This window comes from Siphateles boraxobius, unplaced genomic scaffold, assembly GCF_051911475.1.
Source record: "Siphateles boraxobius isolate OS27281-9 unplaced genomic scaffold, OSU_SipBor_1 66, whole genome shotgun sequence".
Classification (NCBI taxonomy): Eukaryota; Metazoa; Chordata; class Actinopteri; order Cypriniformes; family Leuciscidae; genus Siphateles; species Siphateles boraxobius.
Window position 1 is genome coordinate 19,383,457 of NW_027509193.1, and position 24,760 is coordinate 19,408,216.

Here is a 24,760-nt window from a genome sequence, read left to right on the forward strand (position 1 = left end):
TGACTTTGCCACGCGTAAAGACAGTAACACGCAGAGACCTTCACCCGCTGATCGAATGCCGCCATTGGATCGATTGAGTCTGGCTTACACACATCAGTGTGTTTAGCATGATGATACAAAGGTGTGTCAAATGTTAAGTTAATAAGTACTGTGTGCTGTGATTAATTAATTAAGTTTAAGATATAAACAGCTAAACCCCCTAAACCTGGGTGGTTACAGCATTTTGGTTTAGAGATGTTTTGCAAGTAAGAGCCTCACCTGCTCAGCTGTACGGAGGGGCTTTTTCTGTAAATAAAAAAATAATAATTATATTAGACAAAAAAGTAGCACATCTGAGGTTAAAAAGCATTACCTAAAATAACCTACTTTAATTTTATACAAAACTCACAAGCCACATTAATGCTTAGACCATTTTACCTGGAAAAACACCAACAGGAATAGAACGATATTCAGTAGTAGAGAGAAAACAAGGACTCCAGAACAGGTTTTAATGGTACCTTGAAAAAAAAAAAAATTTTGGTTTACAAAGAGATTTGCAGAGAGAGAGAAGAATGGAAAGCAAAAATAATTGGTCAGAATAACTCACAGCTCTCACACTTACTCTGGGCATCTTTTAATGCTTTATCTGTAATAAAAGGGGAAACCATACAAAACCATGAGATATAGAAGGCATCGTCAACTTAAAAGATGATACAGTGATATGAGAATTCATGATAAATTATAAAATGTGTGGTTTGTTGGCTTGTGATTTTAAAGATGATCTAATATGGTGAATAGGGGAGAAATCGATATTAGTTTTCATTGAACAAAAATGTTAGTAATTATTGAAATGTACAAAATATTAGTGATTAGTAAATGGCTATATTTGTGAGATTAGTAATAAGTGACAATGCACAAACTGTGGAAATTGTATTGGTGCACCCGCTATATCTAATCAGCCAATCATCAGTCAATGAGTACGAGTTTGTACACATGCTGACTTTGACCATGGCATGACTGTTTGTAGTGTTTCAAAACCCAATCATTTACACACTCTCTCATATATGCACAGTATGACGGATAGCCTGCTCCAGACCAGACTGGATTACACTCCTTCTACACTCTTAGAAAAAGGTTTTATGGGGTTCTATATAGAATCCTAAGGTTCTTGACTCAATATTAAAGAACCTTAATGGCAAAAAGTTTCTATATAAGAAGAAATGTCTTAAATGATTACATAATAATAATAATAATGTTTAACGTTTTATTTCAATTTTTTCTAGTGATAAAGTATGTTTACGAGATGTTTAATTCATAAAATGTAATAGAAGTAATGAATTACTAACAACTAAATTAATAAAATGATCCTATGATTGGAACCCTTTAAAAAGTTCTGTGCCTGACAGAATTCTATATAGAGCGTTTTCTTCTAAGAGTGTAGCTAAGAAACTAATGCCACTGTAGGCACAGTCCTATCATGTTAAAGTGGCTGCTGAGTGAATACTGAAGGCATTATGCTACTCATTACAGATGAAGCTGCTCTCACAAGAGACAAACTTACTTTCTGTAGATGCTGATGAAACGGCTGACGAATCTACAAAATATTGCATATTCACATTAAAAACAGAATTAAATAAGGCCATAAAAGACTGATCTCCACATATGAGCAAAGCAAGCATATTTGCAGTTACATTTCTGTTTTATTCAAATATGATCAAATTTGTACTATTATTTTTCTAAACAAAGCTAGGATTTAATGCTTACTGTATTAAATGCAAATACTCAGTATGTACGTAATTTAAGAAAATGATAATCGTCTTTATGGAACTCTACAGATTCGGGCCTGGTTTCACAGACAGGTCTAGCCAGGACTAGGCCTTAGTTAAATCAGGACATTTAAGTAGCTTTTATAAATGTGCCTTAGAAAAAAAAACTTTACAGGTGTACATCTTGAGACCAAACAATGGCACTGAAATATTTTAAGATATGGCAGTGCAAGTTGCTTTCAGTTAAAACAGCTGAAACATGCATTTTAGTCTAAATAGGCTTAAACATTGTCTGTGAAACCGGGCATTGATGTCTTCAATAATGAATTTGCTTACTTTCAGGAGCAGTGATGTTTGGGCTGACCATTATTAAAGATGGTGAGCCTATGTATTAGAAAACGTGGGATGATGTCAATTCAGATGAGAGTCAAAGCATCTGCACAGTAATCTGTCTTGAGTATATGAATACAATACTGACTTTGCTTACTTTTATGAGCTGTGGTGATTGAATCGACCGTTGTAAACAATGTTGTGTCTTATGTGATTTAGTAGAAAACAGAGTATATTACAGTTAGATTCAACAGTACAATATAATGGCAGGCATGCTGCTCAGAAATTGTTGACAAAATATGTACTATAAAAATACAGTATGTATTTAAAAAAAAAGCCGAAATCATGTAAATTGCAACAGTTTGTGTTATTGCACAAACAAAAACAGTTATCCTTTGAATATGAAATTTTACCCAAGCATTATATTCAGGTTCATATGTGGTTCAACAAGTAAAAACCCAGAGATGCTTATCAAAAAGAGCAGAAAGAAAAATAGATACTTTGTGGCCAATTGTCAGTTCTCACCATATTAATAATTAGGTTTGTTTAATAGTGGTTGTTTGGTTCATGTAGTTTCAAATAGTTAGATCTAACACTTTGATTTAAATATTTATATTCATATCCATAAATATCCATATTATACATGTTCATGAATGATCTGTTAAAATTGTAATACTTGTGAATGAGTTAAAATATCTGTTTTTTAAAATAAAAACTGAGTTAGCTTACTTTCAACAGCAGTGATGCTTGGGCTGATCGTTGTTATGCCTATGTGATTAAAAAAACGTAGTATATTACACATAGTTTCAACATATAGCAATGATTTCTGTGCTACAGCACACAGAGATGAACGTATAATACTGTGTGTGCTCAGAGAACTATAGAAATCAGTTTCATGGAAATAATAAAAATTGAACAGTAAGAGTTACTAGAAACATCCAGACCAAATTTCATGACCCAACATCAAAGTCACAGTTTGTGTTTATGTATGAAAAATAATCATTTATAAATACAATTTTTTTAGCACTGTTTTCAGCTTCATACCTGGTTCAGCAAGAACGGTAACAATTAAGTTTAAGGTCCAATTCTCACTGTTAAATAGTTGCTTTTCAGCAAGCAATTTTCTATGATATTGGCTATTTATTACTACTTATAAATTACATATTAAAGTGTTATTCTGTGTAAGACTGGAAAAACTGGAAGATAGCGCAACTCTCTGAGAGAAAAAAGCAAATAACTTACTTTTTGATGGGCATTTCAGATCTAAGTAGAAAAGTGAGAGAATGTGAGCAAAATCTGCATTTTTCATTCATAAATACATTTTTACATGTTTGTATATTAAATATTCTGGCTTATTAAATGTTGTCAGCTACTAATAGATGGAAGTCTTGCCAATGAGATTTATGGTGGCCATTGATCATACTATGAATGAATAAAGGTTGGGCTAGAAGGGAAAGAAACAGGGTAAATGATGAAAGGTTAAATGTCCATACCTGATTTTGATCCATTGCAAGATCTTCCATACATATCACCAAATACGGTTGCATTAACCCAGCTTACTGTGTAAGCATCGGTGCAATTGAGATCGACACAAATCTTTTCAAAATTGCTTTGAAAAAAATTCTAGAAGAACAGGAAAATCATGCCGTCAGAAATTATTCTATTTGATATTAAAAACAGAATGACAGAATATGAATAATTAGTATACTCACCAATAGCATTATTTCAAAAGTTTGTAGTATCTTGAATTTAATATGATCCTTATTCTTATTTTTAGTCCAGGATGAACACAGTGTGTTTATTACTGAAAGAAGCTCGTTCTCCTGATGAAACAGTCACACAGGACACACTGATTAAACAGGAAAATATCATAACCATTATTATTTACCAAACTCAATTATTTAAACTAAAATCCATACCAGGATAGACTGACTGATAATTGCAGTTTTGTGGCTGAAGTTAATAAATTGTTAAATATAATGTTTCTGTCTTTTTCTGTACAAATACATGTGGGACAACAACATCGCAAGTGGCTAATACTGTTACACTATTACACACTACTAATAATAAAAGTAAATACGTAATAAAAGTCATCTTATATTGTTTGCTCTTACCTTCGTTTCAGATGGGAATATCTTAATCTCAAATATGTGGTCTTCCAATAACTCATCATACTATGAGGATTCAAAGAAGATAGAGTACATGCATTCATAATGTACATATTTAAGGAATCACACAGTCAGTAATAAATCATAAACGTTTGAAAGGGTGATTAGGATATCATCTTGTATATTAAAGTGGTTTCTTTTTTTACAATGATTGTAGATTATCCTGCTTATTGCGTGGCCAGATTTTGTGAAAATAAAGACACCACACTACTACAATAGACATGAATCAAGCACATGGTTGTCAGGTACAACAGTTTACACTTTAGTGGTTATTACACAAAAATATTTGACCATGTACTTTATCGTCTAGTGTATGAATTCACTAAGCTTATTTAGACATCCAGCAGGATATTTCTGTACAGTATATACAGTGACCTCAACAAGTATTTGGATAACACTTGTAGTAGAAATTTCATTACATTACACTCAAAATATCAAAACAAGTGTCATCTGCAAATCAATGATGCTAGAGCCTTTCAAAGAATTAATTTCACTTGTCAGAACCACTGTTTCAGTCATTTTTAACCTACGGTGGCCTAATATGTATTTTAACCTGGCCACTTTTAGACTGAATTGAATACTGTGGAGCAAAAAAAATTAAAAACAATGAAGGATACACTCACCAGATGTGTCTTCAAATCATTAGGCATGCATTCAGATTGGGCATGATGAATATTGGTGCAGAAAGAAAATGCCTGTGAGGGAAAGAGAAGCAATCAAGTTCCTTCTCTGGACAGCTATCATTTGAAATAAGTTGTCTTATAAGTCTGTAAAACACTGTGACTAGGCTTCTTGTAATACAATGTCCAAAAAAATGTAAACAACACTACATCTCACTAAAAGGCTTAAACATTTGATTCCATGGCCCTCCACTATTAGCGAAGACTTAGTGATTATAACTCACAGTGATGAATATCCAGACTTTCCCAATCATTACGGTGCTTTGTCAACCATCAGAGTTTAGCTCCATATAACACAATGCTTTGCCTTGCTGATGCATAACATGGGGAACATAGAAGAGAGTCAGAGTGAGAGAGAAAATATTTAAGAAATTACAACAAAGATGGGCAAAAAAGAGATCATATCGATTTAAAATTGACGATTAGCTCATTTTATAATGGACTCAGTTTATTGATTCATCTAGACAAATGCACTATCTCTTTTATCTTCATGACTAATGGTTCCACACAGAGAAAAGCAAAACCTCTGGTGCCCTCTAAAGTAACTTCAATGGATTTTCACTTAAAGGACACAGAGCATGTATAACAGCAGCAATGAGTGTAAACGTCAAGGGTATTAACAAACACTAATATTACTGAACTGGAAAGAGTGTATACCCAGTTATAAATCCTCTGAAGTTGTCAACCAAGTATACATAATTTAAGCATTCATATCAGTAAGGATAAAAGCATGCATGTGATTACACAAAATCGATGTTTCTCAACTCCAGTCCTCGGGACCCACCTCCAAGAATATTTCAGACGTCTCCCCATTCAACACACGAAAGAGCTGATGAGTTAATTTAGGTGTTTTAATTAGTGAGACATCTACAAAATTCTGTAAGGTGTGTTGCCATGGACTGGATTTGAGAAACACAGAATTACGTCACATTAATACCAGTAAAGTAACCAGATGGACTCAAATATCAATGAAAGTGCAATGAAACACTGGGCCCTTTCCCTACAGCACAGATTAGTGTCATATTGATCCATCATAAGGGATTTAACATTTAGGCCTGGTTTCACAGACAGGGCTTTACTTTGCCAGGAGATCTCTATTTATTATGTATCATGTGTCAGACAGAGAGAAACAGGCATAGTAAAATGTGGCTATAGGTGAGGAGGTCTTCATTTCAGATATCTCTGTTCCCCATTTCTTTATTCTCTCACCCCATCATGCCAGCTGTAATGGTTTCTCTGGGTTTCTCCTCCCTCACCCCCTCATGCCTCTATTTCTCCTTCCTCTCACCCCGTCATGCCTTAATGTTTCTCTGGGTGTTACAGTAAGGATTGAGCTTATATACACAACTGAGCGACTTTCAACTTCCTTGTAAGGTAGAAAAACATGTTGCTTATGTTTAAGAATGGAATGTATACCTCATGATGCTTACACATGCTACAATCGACTATCAGTTGAAAGATTCCTTTCCTTGTAAAGAACATGTACACATTTAATGTATTATCATCATTGAAACATCTCTGCTCAGTGAACATTACATTGCACACATACCTCTAAGCAAAATATAGCTCTACACATCTCTGCTCAGCACACATGTACAACATACTCTGACTTTGCAAAATACATTATGAAATTATTATGAAAATGAATAAAGAAAAATAATACTAGAAAGTAACATTAATAAATTTAACAGTAATTAATACATTTAATGTATTCTTAAAATGGCAGCTTACATTTTGATGGCACTGGCACATGCTGTTGAACTTGGAAGTTGTGGCACATCCAATTACATATTGCAATTGGCGTGTGCCACAGGAAGTTGCCGCTTATTTGTGGTGCAATAGGGATGAAAAGTTTGATATTGAAAAGAAAAACGTTTTCATAATTTTACTCGTTTGTTTATTCATTCACTAAGTCTTATATAATGCATGGAAGTTCAGTGCAAAATATGAACAAGAGAATTGGAGCTGTCACAGAAAAAACTTTGTCACATGTGTGTAAAAATACATTAAGAACTGTACAGTAATCACAACTACAAATGCAACTATAGTGTATATGTATATACATACACATAAGTAGACACTTGTAGCTATTTGCGAAAGTAGTTTTAAAGTCGGCATTAAACGGAAGTTGCGAATGTCTTTTCTTCCCTATTGTGACATATATATATATATATATATATTCATGGTCATATGAATGACATAAGATCATATATAATGACAGTTTACAGACAGGGTACATATATTTGCATGCTTTTTTCTAATATTATTGCATTAGTAAAATAAAGCCACGGTCTAGTCATTATTTTGAATGTTTAATATTTTATTTTATTTTTAGGCCTATAACAGATGATGTGATAATTATGGAAGTAAAATAATGTTTTTGAAACAAAAAAGCCTATTGAATTGTACTACTTGAAAAAATTATGCATTGCATTAACATGCTTTTATTTTAATGCATTGTATTTTTGGGGCTTGCATTTTTATGGGCTGAAACTTAGCATGTTTGAATATTTAAGCTGTGGATATTTTAAATTCAAAACATTTCAAACACATTTTCGTAAGTAAAATTTCAATAATCCATATTCACCTTTCATATTTCACTTCCAAAATATTCAAACTGATTAAAAATACAACTTATAATATTCAACAGGCAGTTTTCGGTCCATTTTATTTCGCTTGCAAATTCGCTTCCACAAATTCAGTGGTTCAAATTCGACAGTAAATTCAATTTTGACATCCAGAAACTGCAGGAAAAGTAGTAGATGACCGAGCATATGAATCGATCGATCGATCTCATTGATTTTCATACAAAGCACAATGAACAGACAACTGTTTAGACAACGGTTAACATTGAATTATACGTGCAGACAAACAGCTCGATGACCTCATAGCTGGCCACTGCAATAGACTACATGTCCTGAAGATAGGCCAGGCTATGCAATATTATAAGCATGCAACATCAGACATAACATTTTTAAATAATGTTATCTGAACCGTCAGTACTGTGTGATTACAAATATGCTGGTATCATACTTTGGGGGAAATGCATACTAAGTTACTGCCAAACAAAAGGATGAAAACCTCGTTTCGCACAAAAATCCAGCGGTTGCGCAGCCAAAAAACTACACATGCTCCCCAGAACATGCCGTCACCAGGTGTGCAGCAGCCGTCAACAGCGCGTGTCAGTGGCAATAAAACGTCAGTTGCCATTCCACTCAATATTAATACTGATACTGTCGGCTTTAAATATCAAACAGCCGCCAAAACAGGACAGAAAAATCCGGAATAGTAGTATAATATGACTACCCAAATAATATAATTTGTATTAATATTTAAGAAGTAAATAAATAAATGTTATAATAATAAAACCCCAATGGAGATTTTAGTTCTTAAATCATACATCTAATAGCACCCTCTCAAATATACGCCTTACCTTTCAGCCGCCTTGTCTTGGACTGCAACATACTTTCGCTTTCCTGCCCCAAGCAACGAGCCCCCCTTGTGTTGCTGGGAGTTTAAAATCCCCCTAAGATACCAGACAGGAAGCGGTATAAAGTGACGGACTGGAATATGACAGTGCTTATTTAGAGTAAACGATGTTCTTAAGTAGCGTGTGTTTACTGTGCTAAGAGTAGTGCTGTTTAAAAACCAACCGCAACTTTAGGCGCAATTGCTCATTGACAAATGGAGAAAGTCCCCACCCCCTTTCATGGCACCGTTTGCTGTAGGACTTTTAATGTGAATAACGTTTTTTGTTTAGCAACGTGTAATATAAAAGTAATACGTAGGAAAGATGTCCCAGGAATACCGAAAAATTCATAGCAATATAAAGTATTTTATTTGACCTAATTTACTTACAGTGTCTCTCCACAGTTAAGTTTGTCACCTACAAAGGTATAAAGAAAGTCAAACTCCGCTTGAACACATATAGGCCTTCTCATGTTTGCCTGAGATGTTCATATACAAGAAGCCATGTGAAAGGCAAATATAAATGACAATTACAAAATACAGTATAATTGAATATTACAATACAAGAACAATTTAATGTTGTTCCTCCTTTAATAAAAAAAAAAAATAGGTACAAATCAGTAACAATACTTTGCTATATTTTTTAAGTAGTGGCCAAAAGTGAGGAAAATCAACATTTATTTAAATCACCCTTTATTCAAATATTATTAAAAACTTTTGTCAGCTTATTGCGTAGTTGGGCTTGGAGTCAAATGTTTTATTTGTGATAACGTAATGAAACATGCTAAATTGTGCTGACATAATTTTTGGCCTGGCTGTCAAACAAACAAATTATGAACACATGCAAAAATAAGAGAACCAACAAAATATTAATAACTAATTGTGTTGTAGTCAACATATGCAATTTTTTTTTTTGCATTGTAAAAAAAAACCTGTAGCTATTGTTTGCGTTTTTTGCCTAATAATTTTGTCAGATAAATACTTTAACCAAGTTTAGAGTTTTGTTCTTCCTCATATTTAAAATATTTGAAAAATAATAAAAGGTTCCTTATTTTGATGGTTTAATCAAACTTTTAGGGTCATTAAAAACAAATATCCCATCCGGATATCACTTAATAGTAATCACAAATACAGCTGAAACTCGAAAAATTAGAATATCGTGCAAAAGTTAATGTATTTCAGTAATTCAAATTAAAAGGTGAAACTAATATATTTAGTATATATAACTATATACATATGCATGATTATACTTTGCAGAGGGCCGACATTTCTGTATTTAAAATCCTTTTTTTTATTGATTTCATGTAATATTCTAATTTTCTGAGATTGCTGTAAGTCATAATCATCAAAATTATAACTTTTGCATGATATTCTAATTTTTCGAGTTTCACCTGTAGTATGCTGCAATTCAGTTCCCAAGAATTCTCTAATGCATTCATTTACTGAGCTGCAAGCAGATCCATTTAATAATAATTTATTAATACTGCTTTAACATCATCCTTTTGGCAAGTTGATCCATTAAACATCTGGCAAGAAACATAATTTCTGAACCAGTGTCTGTCCAGATAACATCACTACACAGAATTTTTTTTTTTTCTTTCTTCAAAGTTTGTCTTTTTAGCAAAGGCACCACATGCATAATTGCTATAATTAATGCTATGAGAATGCTCTAATTGATAGTTGTTTTTTTCAGGTACTGTAGACCTCTTTGGTTATAGAGACAGATGTAATTTCCTCAAATGATAAATTCAGTGTTATCTGACAGCTATAGGCATTTTATGTCTGATATTCCAAAAGAAAAGAAAAAAACACAGCAGTATTTCTTAAATGGCAGGGGAATCTTCATTGCCAGCAAAATAATCTCCTCTTCAAATTAATTTACAAAACAATGAAATTCAACACACATTAAAAGCTACACTACAAGAAAATCTTTGTATCTTATTTACCCCTAAAAGGTTGGAGGTGGTACCTTTAGGGTAGTATGAATTTGAACATTTTGGGGGGAATATAAGATACAAAAATTATCCCTTTAAGGTACCAAAAGGTAATTTTTTGCAGATATTTTTTTTCTCACAGTGAATAAAAATAACTGAACATATTAGTATGAAAGCTGTTCTGAGAGATTTAAAACTGTAGCTGAAACCACAAAGTCTATCTTCATAATCACACCCTGGAAAGAAATGTCAACAAACTTGAACCCACACAAAGAAGGCCGGCAATCAGACCGACAAACGTACTTCCTCAGGACACCTATTTTAGTGATATATTATACACAGAAAACCGGCATAGCAAATTAGCAACGATTAGCAAAACCAGAAACTCTACTAGTTATTTTCATTATTGACACTAAGATAGCTCCAATATATAGCAGACTCAAACCTACAAACTTTTAAATATAAAATCCACAAATTACATAAATAGAAACCAGTCTTCAAACAAATGTGCATCCAGTTTTCCTGTAAGAATTTTATGACTGTTTGGCAGGGTTGGCTTTAGTTGCTTCCTTTGAAATCTGGGTTCAGCAGACACATAAGATCCATCATGGCTTGACTGATTTGAGAGCCAAATTTATGAGAATCCTATGAACAAGAAAAAATAGAACACTGCATTTCAGTTTTCTTACAGGAGTACAAGAGACTCTGGATTATGTGTAAAATAGCATAACAACATTTGCTCAGTGCAACCACACCCTAACCCTATCCATAACCCCTATTGTATGAGCACCATTTTGTTATTTTTGAACACAAAATCACCATTCCTCGCATTATGAAATAAAATCACTTATCTCGCAGAGCAGGACATCCAGTGCCTGTTATATCTGAGAATCCTAAATTCTTTAAAGTCTAACTGTACTTACATGGTAGATTTTTTGTTGCTGTTGTATAGTCTCAATTTTAATTCAAAATAACAATTGAAAGAAAAACTGTCCAACTGCTAGCTGGTAAAGTTAAATTATATATGTTGTATTATGTTGTCATGCAGATCTGAGTCTATTATAAAATCTGGGTCTATTATATAGAAAAAAGCGATACTGGAGGATCCGAAAAACAAAAATGCAAAGAAAATATTTACAAGATAAAAGATGCATAAATCAAAGATATACGGACACTAACCCTTACTAAACTTAAGTACATCATGATTTTCAAAAATAAGATTATTTGCTATTTTATTTAATATTCTAAATAATAAATGATTATAGATTATAACAAGTATTCTTAATTGTCAGTCTAGACACATTTTATAAAATCAAAAATATTTAGTTTTCGTTTTTTTTTACATGTATGCATAATGAGTTCTGTATTAGCCAATCAGCTGTAGTTGCGTAATTAGTTAATTGCTTGTTACGTTTAGCAACTTGTTTGAGGATATGTGATATCTGTCCTGTGAAGCTTTTTTGTATACATGCTGAAATCAGTGATTTGACTTATTTGTTTCTAGGGATGGCCCGATACATATACTGGCATCGGGGATCGGGTCGATACTGTCTTCATATACTCGTACTCATAATAATTCGCCGATACCACGCCCCGATACCACGTACATTTTGCGAAACGAAACTGGCCGCCGCGAGTGCTTTGTCGAGGTGAACTGAGGCATAGGGACGTGCAATCCCAACGCAAAACAGTGCGGCGCGGCACTAGATCTGATGGCCAAGTGCGAGCGGTAATGCACTCACTCTGTGTGTGCAGGTTGCGGGAGAATAAAACGATTCCCGGGACTCCCGCAAACTAGAACTATCTATGAATAAAACATTAAAACGAATAGATTTTTATTCATCTGTTGCAGAAAAACAAGAATAACAACAAACAAAATAGAAACGATTTACAGGCTAGAGTTTCTATTCATAACATGTTTGCAGCGTTGAGCGATGTAGCCAATCACAGACATGTGTGTTGATTTCTTGAACGCAAAGATAGACTCCCCTCACCGCTCAAAACTTTTCTGTTCAGTGCTGAATTCTGTATGCTGGCAAATCCTCTAATTATAACAGTTTGTGGATATTATGAAAGATTCATTGTGCAGTCAGCTTCATTTATAATAACAGATGTGTGAGATCGCTATGAACTGGCAGCTTTTTAGGAATTAGGCTATTAAGGGAGCGAACTCAGTCATGTCAGACCATGCACGCAGTAACTGCTTGCTTTTATGTTAAATTAACAGTGGTTTGTGTGTTAATACATTTATTATTTTACTCATTATTATTTATTTTTACACTTGTTAAAACAAGCAGAGAAGAAAATAAAAACAGTCTTCTAACCTGTGTTCTAAAATAGTCTTCTGTCTTCTTTTCTGGGAGCCTATAGTTACTTTTGCGGTAGAAATATCGGTATCGGTACTCGGTATCGGCAAGTACACAAATGTAAATACTCGTACTCGTATCGGTTTGAAAAAAATGGTATCGGGCCATCCCTATTTGTTTCAATCTAAAAATAAAATAAAAGTTGTTCTACAGTGTCTCTTAAAGGGTTAGTTCAACCAAAAATGAAAATTAAGTCATTAATTACTCACCCCCTTGCTGTACCAACCCCGTAAGACCTTCGTTCATCTTCGCAACACAAATGAAGATATTTTTGATTAAATCTGAGAGGTGGATCACTGCTACATAGGCTGCCTGAGGGAATGAAACTTGACGGCCCAGAAAGTCATTAAAGAACATGTTTAAATATTCAATGTGCCTACAGTGGCTCAACTATAAGTTTGTCAAGCGACGAGAATACTTTTTTTCCGAAAAAAAACACATAAATAACGACTTTATTTGACTATTCCTTTTCTTCCTTGTGGGCCTGAGACGAGAGTTCAAGAGATTTCCACGACGCATGCGCGAGAACTGAACAAGAAGTATTAGAAGAAGAACGTCCTCTTCTCAGTTCTCGCGCATGCGTCGTGGAAATTTCTTGAACTCTCGTCTCAGGCCCACAAGGAAGAAAAGGAATAGTCGAATAAAGTCGTTATTTATGGGGTTTTTTTCGGAAAAAAAGTAGTCTCGTTGCTTGATAAACTTATAGTTGAGCCACTGTAGGCACATTGAATATTTAAACATGTTCTTTAATGACTTTCTGGGCCGTCAAGTTTCATTCCCTCAGGCAGCCTATGTAGCAGTGATCCACCTCTCAGATTTAATCAAAAATATCTTCATTTGTGTTGCGAAGATGAACGAAGGTCTTACGGGGTTGGTACAGCATGGGGGTGAGTAATTAATGACTTATTTTTCATTTTTGGGTGAACTAACCCGTTAAGAAGTGAAGTAAAGTTCCTGAAACAGTGTCTCTTAAGAAGTGAAGTTAAGTTCCTGAAACAGATTCTCTTTGTTGTGTGCTTCTCTTCACGCCTCCACGGACACTGATAATGTGAATGGCATTAGTTGAATTTCGATATTTGGATGGGGTCATCGGGCTAGTTTTAGGCTAGGGGTGTAAGAATACATCGATATGGATAGATGCATTGATCAAACCTCTAACGATACGATGCATCGATGCTACACGTAAATAATCGATATGAGGTACCTTTATTTTGACACTCTCCACACTCTCACGTAAGGTCAGTCTACGTTTTTCTACCAAAGCGTGCATTTTCATTACTCACCATACTGTCTTTGTAACGTTAATCTTCTCATCTGAAATAGACGCCTGACAAGATTGACTGAACCCTAAACATGTCGTGTCACAAAAGATGGTATTGTCCACTGTCAAGGCATCGCAAGTTTATGTTTTACAGCAGAAACCGACAAGAACCCTTGGTGTTTGTGGACACAACCTGATAAATCCGTTTTCGCGAATCAGCGCACAGTATTCAGGTCAGGTGACAAGGCTGCTAGTCACTTCGAAAAGACCCGCTAGCTGAGAGGAGTTTCGTCAAAGCTGATTAACCCTTTCACACGTTAGTTTAGAATATTCTAACTGACCCCCCAGCGTGAGTTTTTCAAGGCGACCGTTATTAAGAACTTATCACTTTAAAGTTTCCATGGTGACGCGTCATTGCTTGTCACGTGACACAGCGCAAACACAACACAGCGCTGAATGAATGATGATCTGCTTTTATGTCATTTCCCCTTTTTTATTAAAAACATTCACAAATGTATTAGCTATAGCATGAAACACTGATATTCCGATTGTCAAATATGTGCAAGTGGAAGTGTTTTGATGTTTAAACACCTTTATAACGATCGCGTTAGTTGAGCTGTATGCGCGATGGGCGGCGCCATGTTAGTTTGTTTCACAGTTCAGAGAATCGGATCTGTTGGATTTACACGTCAATTCCTCCACTTCTCACGAAATGCATGAAAGTAAGTGGCCGGTGAACTGGGAGAAGAATAGGGTCAAATGTAAAGCTACTTACACAATGTGTATCTGATATGAATAAAACGTGTCGTCTTATTATAATGTAAATGATTATTATTGCCGCTTCCATAGACATCAGTGTGGATTTTACAAACTCAAAATCATTGTTTTGCTAGTACTTGTGTGTATTTTAATGTCTGAAACCTAAATATAAACATTATGTGGTTGAAAACACTCAATAGTTGTGATATATGACAGCACTGAGTGGGTCCTTCTCTGGCTCAGCCCCAGCAAACGCGCGAAAGCACGTTTGAATTTAGCAGTTGATCACGTGATGCACTGACCGTTCTAATCACACCGGTGTGATCATACGCTCCAGGGACCAGCCAAGACTGATCACACCGGTGTGATCGTACGTGTGAAAGGGTTAAAAGTGATCAATGATGGATAATTTCAATGAACTTGTGAAACCCATGATATCTAAAAGCTGGTTGTGTAAACTTGGCACATAATATATAAATTGAATTGTAATCATATCGCAGATTTTTTTGACGTATCATCAAATATCGTATCGCTGGCTGAGAGAATTGATATCGTATCTGTCACAGTGACACCTGTCTTGGACTTTGTTTTGCCTTCTGTGTTTGTGCACCATGCGTTTTCTTATTAATCAGTTTCACCTGTAACCTGTCATCATCCTCATCACTCACCGTGTGCACCTGTTGTCACTTAGGCTGTGTTTACACTTGGCATTAACATGCAACCTGTATCCGGATGTTTTCCACATACACATTGAAAAGACATGTGTAAACTTCTGATTGGAATGTTATCCGATCAGCGCGTCCAGGTTCGGAGGTAACGTTAGTGGAGGACGCATTGTGATCGGATCTCAGTGTAATGTAAACGCAATCCAGCCATCGTGTCTGCATTTACAGGTGGACGTCACACAAAACCCCGCCCAGTCATTATTCTGGTGGGAGCGGCGGCGTTGAGTACGTTTGCCTTCGCACCCGAAAGTTCCAGAACCATTCATTTTCTGTAAAGAACACGCATTTTTCCCACCACAGCTGGCAACGTTCTCAGACCCATACGTTTCTCTGTACCGTTTCCATTACGGCATCTATCCACATTATTAGTACTTGCAGCCTCTTCATCCTCCTCATTTTGCAAGATTTGTAAAATGTCCCCCGACTGAAAACTTTTTAAAAGAAAACCCACCACTTCAGGTCGACTTTGCACCGGAGCCATCCTTTTTTTGTTTTTGTTTTTGTTTTTGCGAGATCTGATCTGTTATCCAGATACAGAAACCACTTGATGTACACAGGTGTAAGCGCACTGTGTCCTGACTGGCTTATGATCCGATGCTTGATCGGATCACGGCGATGGCATGTTAATGCCAAGTGTAAACGCAGCCTTTGTCTCCTCATTTGTCCAGCGGTGGAAAGTCCTCCTCAGTAGTTTGTTCCAATCACCTGGTTTTGCTAATTAGCAATTTTTCAGCCAGTAGGTAGAACTAATTAGTGAGATAAACTGGCTCAGTTCATGGGTGGAATAAACTTATGGCAGGACTTTTACTTTCTGACCCCTGAACTTTCCACCTCTGCATTTGTCTGTGTATATAGTCTCCCTAGTTTCAGTTCTTCCAGGTCGTTCTAAGTCTTTACTGCTTGTTATGTTTGGTACGTGCCTTGTTCATAAATAATAAATAGAGTTTGATCGTTATCGGTCTTCCTGAACGTGCCTCACGCAGCCAAAGCGTGACAGTATCGGTAAACTGTCTGATTTACACCCCTAGTTTGGATTGGCTTTTTTTGGGCTGGTTTTTTTACACAGACCTAGCAACCTGTTGGTTGTACTTTACTTGTTTAACCCCTTTATATAGATTATTATATTGAGAATTTGGTTTAAAAAATTATAATAATTTATTATGTACAAGTTGAACTGGATACTGTTATTAAGCCAATTTGCAGTGCAGAACAAGAATTCAAAAATAATGCCATGATCTGTACATTAAAAATATCTTTGTAAAAAGACAAGCAATTCATTGTTCTGAAGTTATGCTTCACACTTACAGTCTCTGTGCAGGAGTGCTTGCAAGACACATGGAAGCTGATCATTTCCTCTCCCATGATGATGTAAGAGACACCGTAGCCATCATCAGCCACCTTACACAGAAACAAAACACCAACACAGTGAACGAAGGAGTGCTTCTACCCGTTTATGTGCAAGTATGTGCTGATCAGTTGCTCACCGGACCAAAGCCTCCTCCTAGCGAGATGAACTCAGGATGGTTGACCAGATCAAACAGCTCCATCTGTTGCACAGGAGTCTGAGAAGTGGAGAGGCGCCAGGGCTCTGACAAAACCTGCATGTCACGCACAGCCACATGAACAAAATAAACAACCAACTTCATGCATTAGATAAGGAAAAAGCATATATAACCTCCAGAAACCATTTTGGGTGGCTTATTAAGATTATCTTATCCTTAACTCTGCAAAATGAACACACAAATCTCCCCATTACAAACACAGACCTCTTTAAGGAAAGGAGACTCTACTCCCAGGTATTTTGAGACCACATATAGGCAGAAGAGATGCCTATCAATGCCAGATCCAGTCATGGCCAAGCGGTAGAGATTCTGATGCTTCTCGGAAGCCTTTCGGAACAGCTTGCGGCAATGTTCTCTATCCTATGAATAAAAGCAGGCAAAATTAAATAATTGGCATGCGAGACGTTACATGACAAATCAGTCACTCAGAAAAGGAGGATGCCAATTATGGAGGACAGTCACTTAAAAATAAAATGAAGAAATTAACTATCCATTAATTAATTAAATTATTGATGACATTTTTTTAATTTAATTTAATAAAATGTTTAAAAATAGTTCAATTTTAAATAGCATTTATATAAAGAAAATACAAAATGCTTTTCTTTATTATTTTCTTTAAACATCAAGTATTGGGCAGAATATGGGAACAGCCAATGGACTTTCCTCTAACATCTTAAATCTGAATTAAATAAGCAGTTTTAAATATTTCTTTTTATTTGACCATTTGAAAGGTGATGTATTAATGTATTTTACGGTTATATTTGAATGTTTACATTTTTATTTTTGAACTGACAAATTGATAATTGATTCCTTCATGTTATTTTTAACTGGCATTCACAGCTAATTGGTGCAGTGCTGTCAATAACCAAGACGGAAACTGTAAGAAGAACTGTAAGAAATACCAATTAGCACTGTCACTGAGGCATACTGATAAAGTGAAAAGTGCATTATGAACTGCTGATTGGGTTTTCAACATTTCCTTCTTCAAAAATTTTTTTGAACGGTAGAAGGAAGTATTTAAAAAAAAAAAAAACATTGACAACACCTCTCCTGCTTCCAGCGCAAGGACAAAGGCACAGCTTTCTTTGGAGCAGGAGCGTACGGTCTCAGTGCGACCCTCACGAAACAGACGCGTCATGGAGGCTTCATATGTCAGACAGAAAGTCCCTTTATCCTAGAAGACAACTTCATGAGTAAAACACATTGTATTCATCCAAGCATTCATTATTCATTTAGAGTGTGGACACATTTCATGGGACAAACAAGAGGAAGTTCCATCCTCAAAAACAACCTCTTAGGAATGTTGAACTTATGTTTATCAATGTTTAACAATACTGTGTGTGAAACAATTATGTTGAGACATTATACATCTTTATCATAATCAATGCTTTAGCCTTTGTGTCAAAATGTGTGGCGTGTACAAGTACCCTGTAGTATGCCAGCTGCAGGGCCAGCTGCACAAAGGAATCTGGGCTCATTTTCATTTTCTTAATGCGGCCTTTCCCAAATTCTCTGAAGGGAAATACATGACAGTCCACATCATCAGCCAGTGCTTGCGCAACAGCAAGGGACACAGACACTTGTGTCTGAACCTAGAGAAAGACAGATGAGAGGAAACATCAGTATGCCTGTGATGGTTTTCATTTATTTTGGTCCTCGAAGAACACTGCTGAATTGTATTACTGATGATAACGCTCAAATTAAATTAAGTTGCCAGTGTATCATGTACTGGAGTCACGGTTTAGCATGAAGGAAAATAGAAATTCTAGTTTCTATAGCCATTTTCTTATTCAGTTCTATGGGGAAATTAAGAGAAATACATTTCATATTTGGAAAAGAAAAATATTCCTAAAAGTCAATCGAGTTAAAGAAGCTATAAGAAGATCGCCGTGGATGCAAGCAATTCAGCAACTTGTTGTTGTAAGGCCAACTTGGAATCTCGGCACTTGTATGACTGCAGAAGACTTTATTTTGCGGATTTTATTACAGGTAATAATATTGTATATTAGTTATTTTAAATTATGTTATTTTGTTCCCCATATTCTTCAGAATTACTCTTTTTGTGTTTTCGCAGAAGAAAGAAATATATAGAGATTTGGAACGACGAGTAAATTCAAGCAAATTGTTACTAATATTTGGCATGACGTTTTCTCCTAGGATTTCCTGATACGTCAATGAATCCATCTTGCCTTCCACACGCTGCAGGTTTCCAGTGCCAGAGGATGCAAAGCAGCCCCAGAGCATCATCGAGCACCACCATGCTTAACTGTAGACAGTGTTCTTTTCAGCAGATGCTTCATTCTTCGTTCTCCAGACATATCACTGATCCAAAGGCCGAAAAAAGATCCAGTTTTGTTTCATCGCTCCACAGAACAGAATCCCAAAACCTCTGTGGCTTATTTATATGATTTTGAGCAAATTGGAGCTGACTTTTGGGTCAGTAGTGGTATACGTCTTGGAGTTCTAGCATGGAAACCACATGCAAGTACACCCCCTACTGTGCAAGCTGAAACCGCAGTTTATATAAATATCTAGAGATTTGGAATGACGAGTAAATGATAACAGTTTTTCATTTTTGTGTGGAGTATCCCTTTAAAGGGATAGTTCACCCAAAAATGAAAATTCTGTCAGTATTTACTCACCCTCATGTTGTTCCAACCCCGTAAGACATTCGTTCGTCTTCGGAACACGAATTAAGATATTTTTGATGAAATCTGAGAGCTGGATCACTCCTCCATAGGCTTCTTCAGGGATTGAACTTGCCGGCCCCAAAAAGTTATTAAAGACATCGTTAAAATAGTCCAAGTGACTACAGTGGCTCAATCTTAAGTTTATCAAACGACGAGAATACTTTTTGTGCGCAAAAGTGAAGTGAAAGTGACACGTGATGGCCAAGTATAGTAACCCATACTTGGAATTTGACCTCTGCATTTAACCCATCCAAGTAAGTGCACACACATTAGGAGCAGAGTAGTGAGTAGTGAACACACACACACTGCAAACGTGGATACACACACCCGGAGCAGCGGGCAGCCTTGAGTGGCGCCCGGGGAGCGATTGGGGGTTAGATGCCTTGCTCAAGGACACCTCAGTCATATTCCTGCCGGTACTGGAATCGAACCAGCAACCTTTGAGTCACCAGTCCAACTCTGTTACCATTAGGCCATGACTGCCAAAAAAAACAAAAATAACGACTTTATTTCAACTATTCATTTCATTCTCTGTGGGCCTCGAGTCAGTTCACTAGTTTACGCATCACCCACATGACCAGCGTCGGCCAATAGTGAGCCTACGTGTGACGTAGCTCTACGCCATCACACTACGTTAACTGACTAGAGGCCCAAAGAGAAGGAAATGAATAGTTGAAATAAAGTCGTTATTTTTGTTTGTTTTTGAGCACAAAAAGTATTCTCGTCGCTTGATAAACTTAAGATTGAGCCACTGTAGTCACTTGGACTATTTTAACGATTTCTTTAATAACTTTGAGGCCGGCAAGTTCAATCCCTGAAGAAGCCTATGGACTAGTATGGAGGAGTGATCCAGCTCTCAGATTTCATCAAAAATATCTTAATTCGTGTTCCGAAGATGAACGAAGGTCTTACGGGGTTGGAACAACATGAGGGTGAGTAAATACTGACAGAATTTTCATTTTTGGGTGAACTATCCCTTTAAGAATACTTTTATAATGTGTTATACATACAGACTTCAAGCAAATTGTTACTAATATTTCTCGCTGTGTAGCAGAACAGCGCTGGCTATTATCATATAATATACAATTAATCCTTCCACTGTCATACATATACTCAATAGTTGTCAAAAAAATCCCCACTGCTAATTTGAAAGTGAACTATTGACACTGATCAGGGATTTTCCCCTCAGCTTCTTCTCAAACCCCACACACATTTTCAGAGCTGCCCAGTACAGAAAGTCATGTGCAGAGTTTGGCTGAAAAGTGCAACAGCAATCATAATTATGATTATAGTATTGATTATATAATGACTAAAGATTATAGTTATTATACTTATTATAATTATTATATAATAATATAATTATATAATGGGGGTGGTGATGGCGCAGTGGATAAGACACATGCCTTTGGTGTGAAAGACCCGGGTTCGAATCCACTGTGCGACACCAATGTGTCCCTGAGCAAGACACTTAAAACCCCTAGTTGCTCCAGAGGCGTGCGACCTCTGACATATAGCAATTGTAAGTCGCTTTGGATAAAAGCGTCAGCTAAATAAATAAATAAAATAAATAAATATAAATATAACAGATTTAAATTCCTTAAAATAAGGCAAATGGCCTGCATACAAATATGAGTATGAGCCAGTACAACATCAGTGAACCTTACAGATATGAAACACGAATAAAGCTTTCCCATCAATACGGGATTCTCGGATTACACTTCGATATGTCTGTCTGGCTGTAAACTGCGCAAAAAAAAGGTTGTGCAACACTCTTGGCTGCTAACTTTCATTAAAAAGGCTTTATCACTCTATAGAACATTAGGAGAACCCTTTAAAATAAAATGAAGAAATAAATTAAATGTATGAAGTCAAAAATAAAAATGTTTAAAACAAATCCCAAACATTAAATGAAAAGACAAATACAATGACTTTTCAAAACTGCAAATAGAAAACAAAAAGCAAAAAAAAGATTTATTAAAAAACTATTTAAATGTGTAATTTAAAAGGCACACTATGCAAGAATTGTACCTTAATATAACAGCTTCAAAGTCATTTCGGTGGTAAACAAACTCATATCAGGGAGAATCTTCCTGGTAGTAAAGCTTGGGGGGGACGCCGCTGGAAAAACCAGCAATGCAAGTTTGAGAGTAGCGCCCTTAACAAATCTTGCGAGAATCACAACATGCCTTACGGCAACGACATCACACACATCAACAACAACATATGAAGCACGAAGACACTTTCGCGCATTTCAGACGTGATACTCGACGATGAAAAAAAGCAAAGAAAACGGAACAGGAAAAAGGAACCGGACAAGAGTCCCACTCGGTCGAGCTTTCACTCGTTTGCGCGAGCTAAAAACCAGCACTGGATGCTACAGCAGTGCTGACCTGGCGATCTTGTCGATGGACTAGTAAGTAAATCTCTTATTTGTAAACTTGTTTGCGTTCTATGTTGTATGTTGTTGCGCTTGCTTGTAGTATGTAATTTTTTTGAATGGGGGGGGGGGGGGGTGTATTTACGACAGTGCAAGTATTCCACAGAGACTCTAGGGGTCGCTGTTTGACAAAAACACAATTTCTACATAGTGTGCCTTTAATGCAGTTAATTTAATGTTATTTTTGTTTTTACCTAACATTTAAGCATGAATAAATATGTTTTGAATAGGTCTATTTGTTTGTCAATTTATTGATTGATGTAATCGAAATTATTCAACCCCTATTGCAAATCAGGTTTATTCACAAAAACTTTTAGCCGTTTGCAATAAACAAATAAAAAAAAAGTAATTGAAATCAGGTTTATTCACAAAAACTTTTAGCCGTTTGCAATAAACAAATAAAAAAAAAGTAATTGAAATATGTCAACACAACAAAGTGGTTTCCCCAAATTCAAAATAAAATGCAACTTTTAGTGACTTCTGCAGTCTCGATGTTATTCAACCCATTCATTGCAAGCATCTTTAGTTCTTAGTAGAACAACACTTTTGCTGGTATGACCTGCAGCAAACGAGATGTACAACCAGACACCAGCTTCTGGCAGCGTTTCTGAGGAATCTTAGTCCATTCCTCACAAGCAATGGCCTCCAGTTCATTAATATTCTTGGGTTTCTGGCTGCAGCCGCCGCCTTCAAATCCCACTAGAGATTTTCTATGGGGTTCAAGTCAGGTGACTGATGGCCACTGTGGAATCTTCCAGGACTTCTTCTGCAGCCTAGTCTTTGTGGAATTTGAGGTATGCCTGGGATCATCGTACTGTTCCAGTCCAATGACACCCGAGCTTCAGCTTCCTCACTGATGGCATGACGTTTTCTCCTAGGATTTCCTGATACTTCAATTAATCCATCTTGCCTTCCACACGCTGCAGGTTTCCAGTGCCAGAGGATGCAAAGCAGCCCCAGAGCATCATCGAGCACCACCATGCTTAACTGTAGACAGTGTTCTTTTCAGCAGATGCTTCATTCTTCGTTCTCCAGACATATCACTGATCCAAAGGCCGAAAAGATCCAGTTTTGTTTCATCGCTCCACAGAACAGAATCCCAAAACCTCTGTGGCTTATTTATATGATTTTGAGCAAATTGGAGCTGACTTTTGGGTCAGTAGTGGTATACGTCTTGGAGTTCTAGCATGGAAACTGCATGCAAGTACACCCCCTACTGTGCAAGCTGACACTGCAGTGCCTGTTGCCACCAGGTTTTGTTGCAAGTCTTTTGCAGACACTCAAGGGTTTTTCTGAACCTGCAGTCTCATAAATGTGGTTGCAGCTGTTGATAGCTTACTTTTTCTGCCCCAGGGGCGGAGCCAGACGATGTAAACATTCGGGGCTTAGCCCAAACCTAGGGGCGGTACAGGCAGGGGCGTACTCCCTTGGAGATTTTTTCCCCATTTACGTCAGCTAAATGCACTATTTTTCAGGCTGTTTGAGATATTAGAAAGCCTAAAAATCTATACACTACCTGGGAAAATTATGATAGTTAGGCCTACTCAGTAAAAAAAAAAAAATCACAGAGTAGAGCCTACAACCTATTTTGTATGTAATTGTTCTCCAGCTGTAGTGAATCCAAAACACCAAAAATGTTAAGGATGACTCATTTTCACCCCTGGCAACTAAAAAGAGGCAACCATTATCTGACTATTTTTAAGTTTGCCTAAATAGGTAAAACACAGTGGTATCTGGTGGCGTGTAAAACTTATATAGCAGCCCTTTTAGACTGGGGCCAAAACGCCACCATAACTCGCTGAGAATAATTTAAGTCTCATGTGTGCAATAAAAGTTCCAAAGACCTGTGTCTTATTATTAAATATGTATACTTTTTGTTCAGAATTGCTGCATTAAATATTGATGATATTGTGCAATATGTTACAGTAAATTAATGATGCGTTGCCCAAAAAGCTTACATATAAAATTGTGGACAGTGATATTCATTTAATTAGCAATACTCTGCTGCTACCATTTATTCATTATCACTGTTCACCATAACAATTCCTTTAATTATGTAAATACTAATATGTTTATTACATTATTACAGGCGCATCTCAAAAAAATGTAATATTGTGGAAAAGGTCATTGTGCTGCACCACCAGAACAAAACTGACAGATTGAATTCTCAGGAAACCTTTGCAGGTGTTTTGAGTTGATTAGCTGATTAGAGATCTTGTCAGGTCGTATAAAAAATTCTTTGTTCTAAAATTCTAAAACATTTTGAGATAGGCGTACTGGAGTTTTGATTTCCATGAGCTGTAAGCCCATCATCATGATTAAAACAATAAAAGGCTTGAAATATTTAACTTTTTATGTAATGAATCTAGAATATATTAAAGATTTACTTTTTAAATTAAAGTATGGGGGGAAAAATAACTTATTGACGATATTGATGCATCTGTACTTGGAATTGTTGTCATCACTTAACTCAAGTGTTAGGCCTACAACAGCAGATTCACATGTAACACTTGTCCGCGGTTCGTCTGACGCTGCTTCTGAATCTCTCTCCGGCCGGTGAGGTTTACTGTTAGTGTTCCGTATAAAAAAACTTTATGATGTCCATAATAACTTCAGCCGGTTAGCCAGTAAGCTC

At 36.2% G+C, this 24,760-nt stretch overlaps 2 protein-coding genes across 9 annotated transcripts in view; both read right to left on the bottom strand.

Moving 5' to 3' along the window:
* The window catches only part of LOC143721885 (uncharacterized), an 11,609-nt gene extending 2,987 nt beyond the window's left edge, over window positions 1–8,622 (bottom strand). The window contains exons 1-14 of one of the 4 annotated variants that reach the window (XM_077212774.1): window positions 8,357–8,622; window positions 5,148–5,234; window positions 4,867–4,938; window positions 4,190–4,249; window positions 3,788–3,898; window positions 3,569–3,698; window positions 3,318–3,338; window positions 2,805–2,843; window positions 2,233–2,280; window positions 2,082–2,129; window positions 1,541–1,573; window positions 602–625; window positions 418–497; window positions 259–285 (exon numbers count right to left, since the gene is read on the bottom strand). In XM_077212774.1, coding sequence (XP_077068889.1) covers window positions 259–285; window positions 418–497; window positions 602–625; window positions 1,541–1,573; window positions 2,082–2,129; window positions 2,233–2,280; window positions 2,805–2,843; window positions 3,318–3,338; window positions 3,569–3,698; window positions 3,788–3,898; window positions 4,190–4,249; window positions 4,867–4,938; window positions 5,148–5,177 — 723 coding nt within the window. In that variant the 5' untranslated portion in view covers window positions 5,178–5,234; window positions 8,357–8,622. Of the gene's footprint in view, window positions 1–109; window positions 286–409; window positions 498–601; window positions 626–1,540; window positions 1,574–2,081; window positions 2,130–2,223; window positions 2,281–2,804; window positions 2,844–3,317; window positions 3,339–3,568; window positions 3,699–3,787; window positions 3,899–4,189; window positions 4,250–4,866; window positions 4,939–5,147; window positions 5,235–8,356 lie in introns of those variants that run through there. The other 3 variants (XM_077212773.1, XM_077212775.1, XM_077212777.1) reach the window with 3 other exon arrangements.
* Window positions 8,623–9,849: 1,227 nt separating this feature from the next.
* cpt1a2b (carnitine palmitoyltransferase 1A2b) overlaps window positions 9,850–24,760 on the bottom strand; it is a 45,076-nt gene continuing 30,165 nt past the window's right edge. For all 5 annotated transcript variants that reach the window (XM_077212780.1, XM_077212778.1, XM_077212779.1 and 2 more), the window contains 6 exons: window positions 18,426–18,590; window positions 18,044–18,172; window positions 17,203–17,358; window positions 16,921–17,034; window positions 16,742–16,834; window positions 9,850–10,970 (listed from right to left, as the gene is read on the bottom strand). In XM_077212780.1, the coding sequence (XP_077068895.1) occupies window positions 10,884–10,970; window positions 16,742–16,834; window positions 16,921–17,034; window positions 17,203–17,358; window positions 18,044–18,172; window positions 18,426–18,590 (744 nt within the window). In that variant the 3' untranslated portion in view covers window positions 9,850–10,883. The remainder of the gene's footprint in view (window positions 10,971–16,741; window positions 16,835–16,920; window positions 17,035–17,202; window positions 17,359–18,043; window positions 18,173–18,425; window positions 18,591–24,760) is intronic.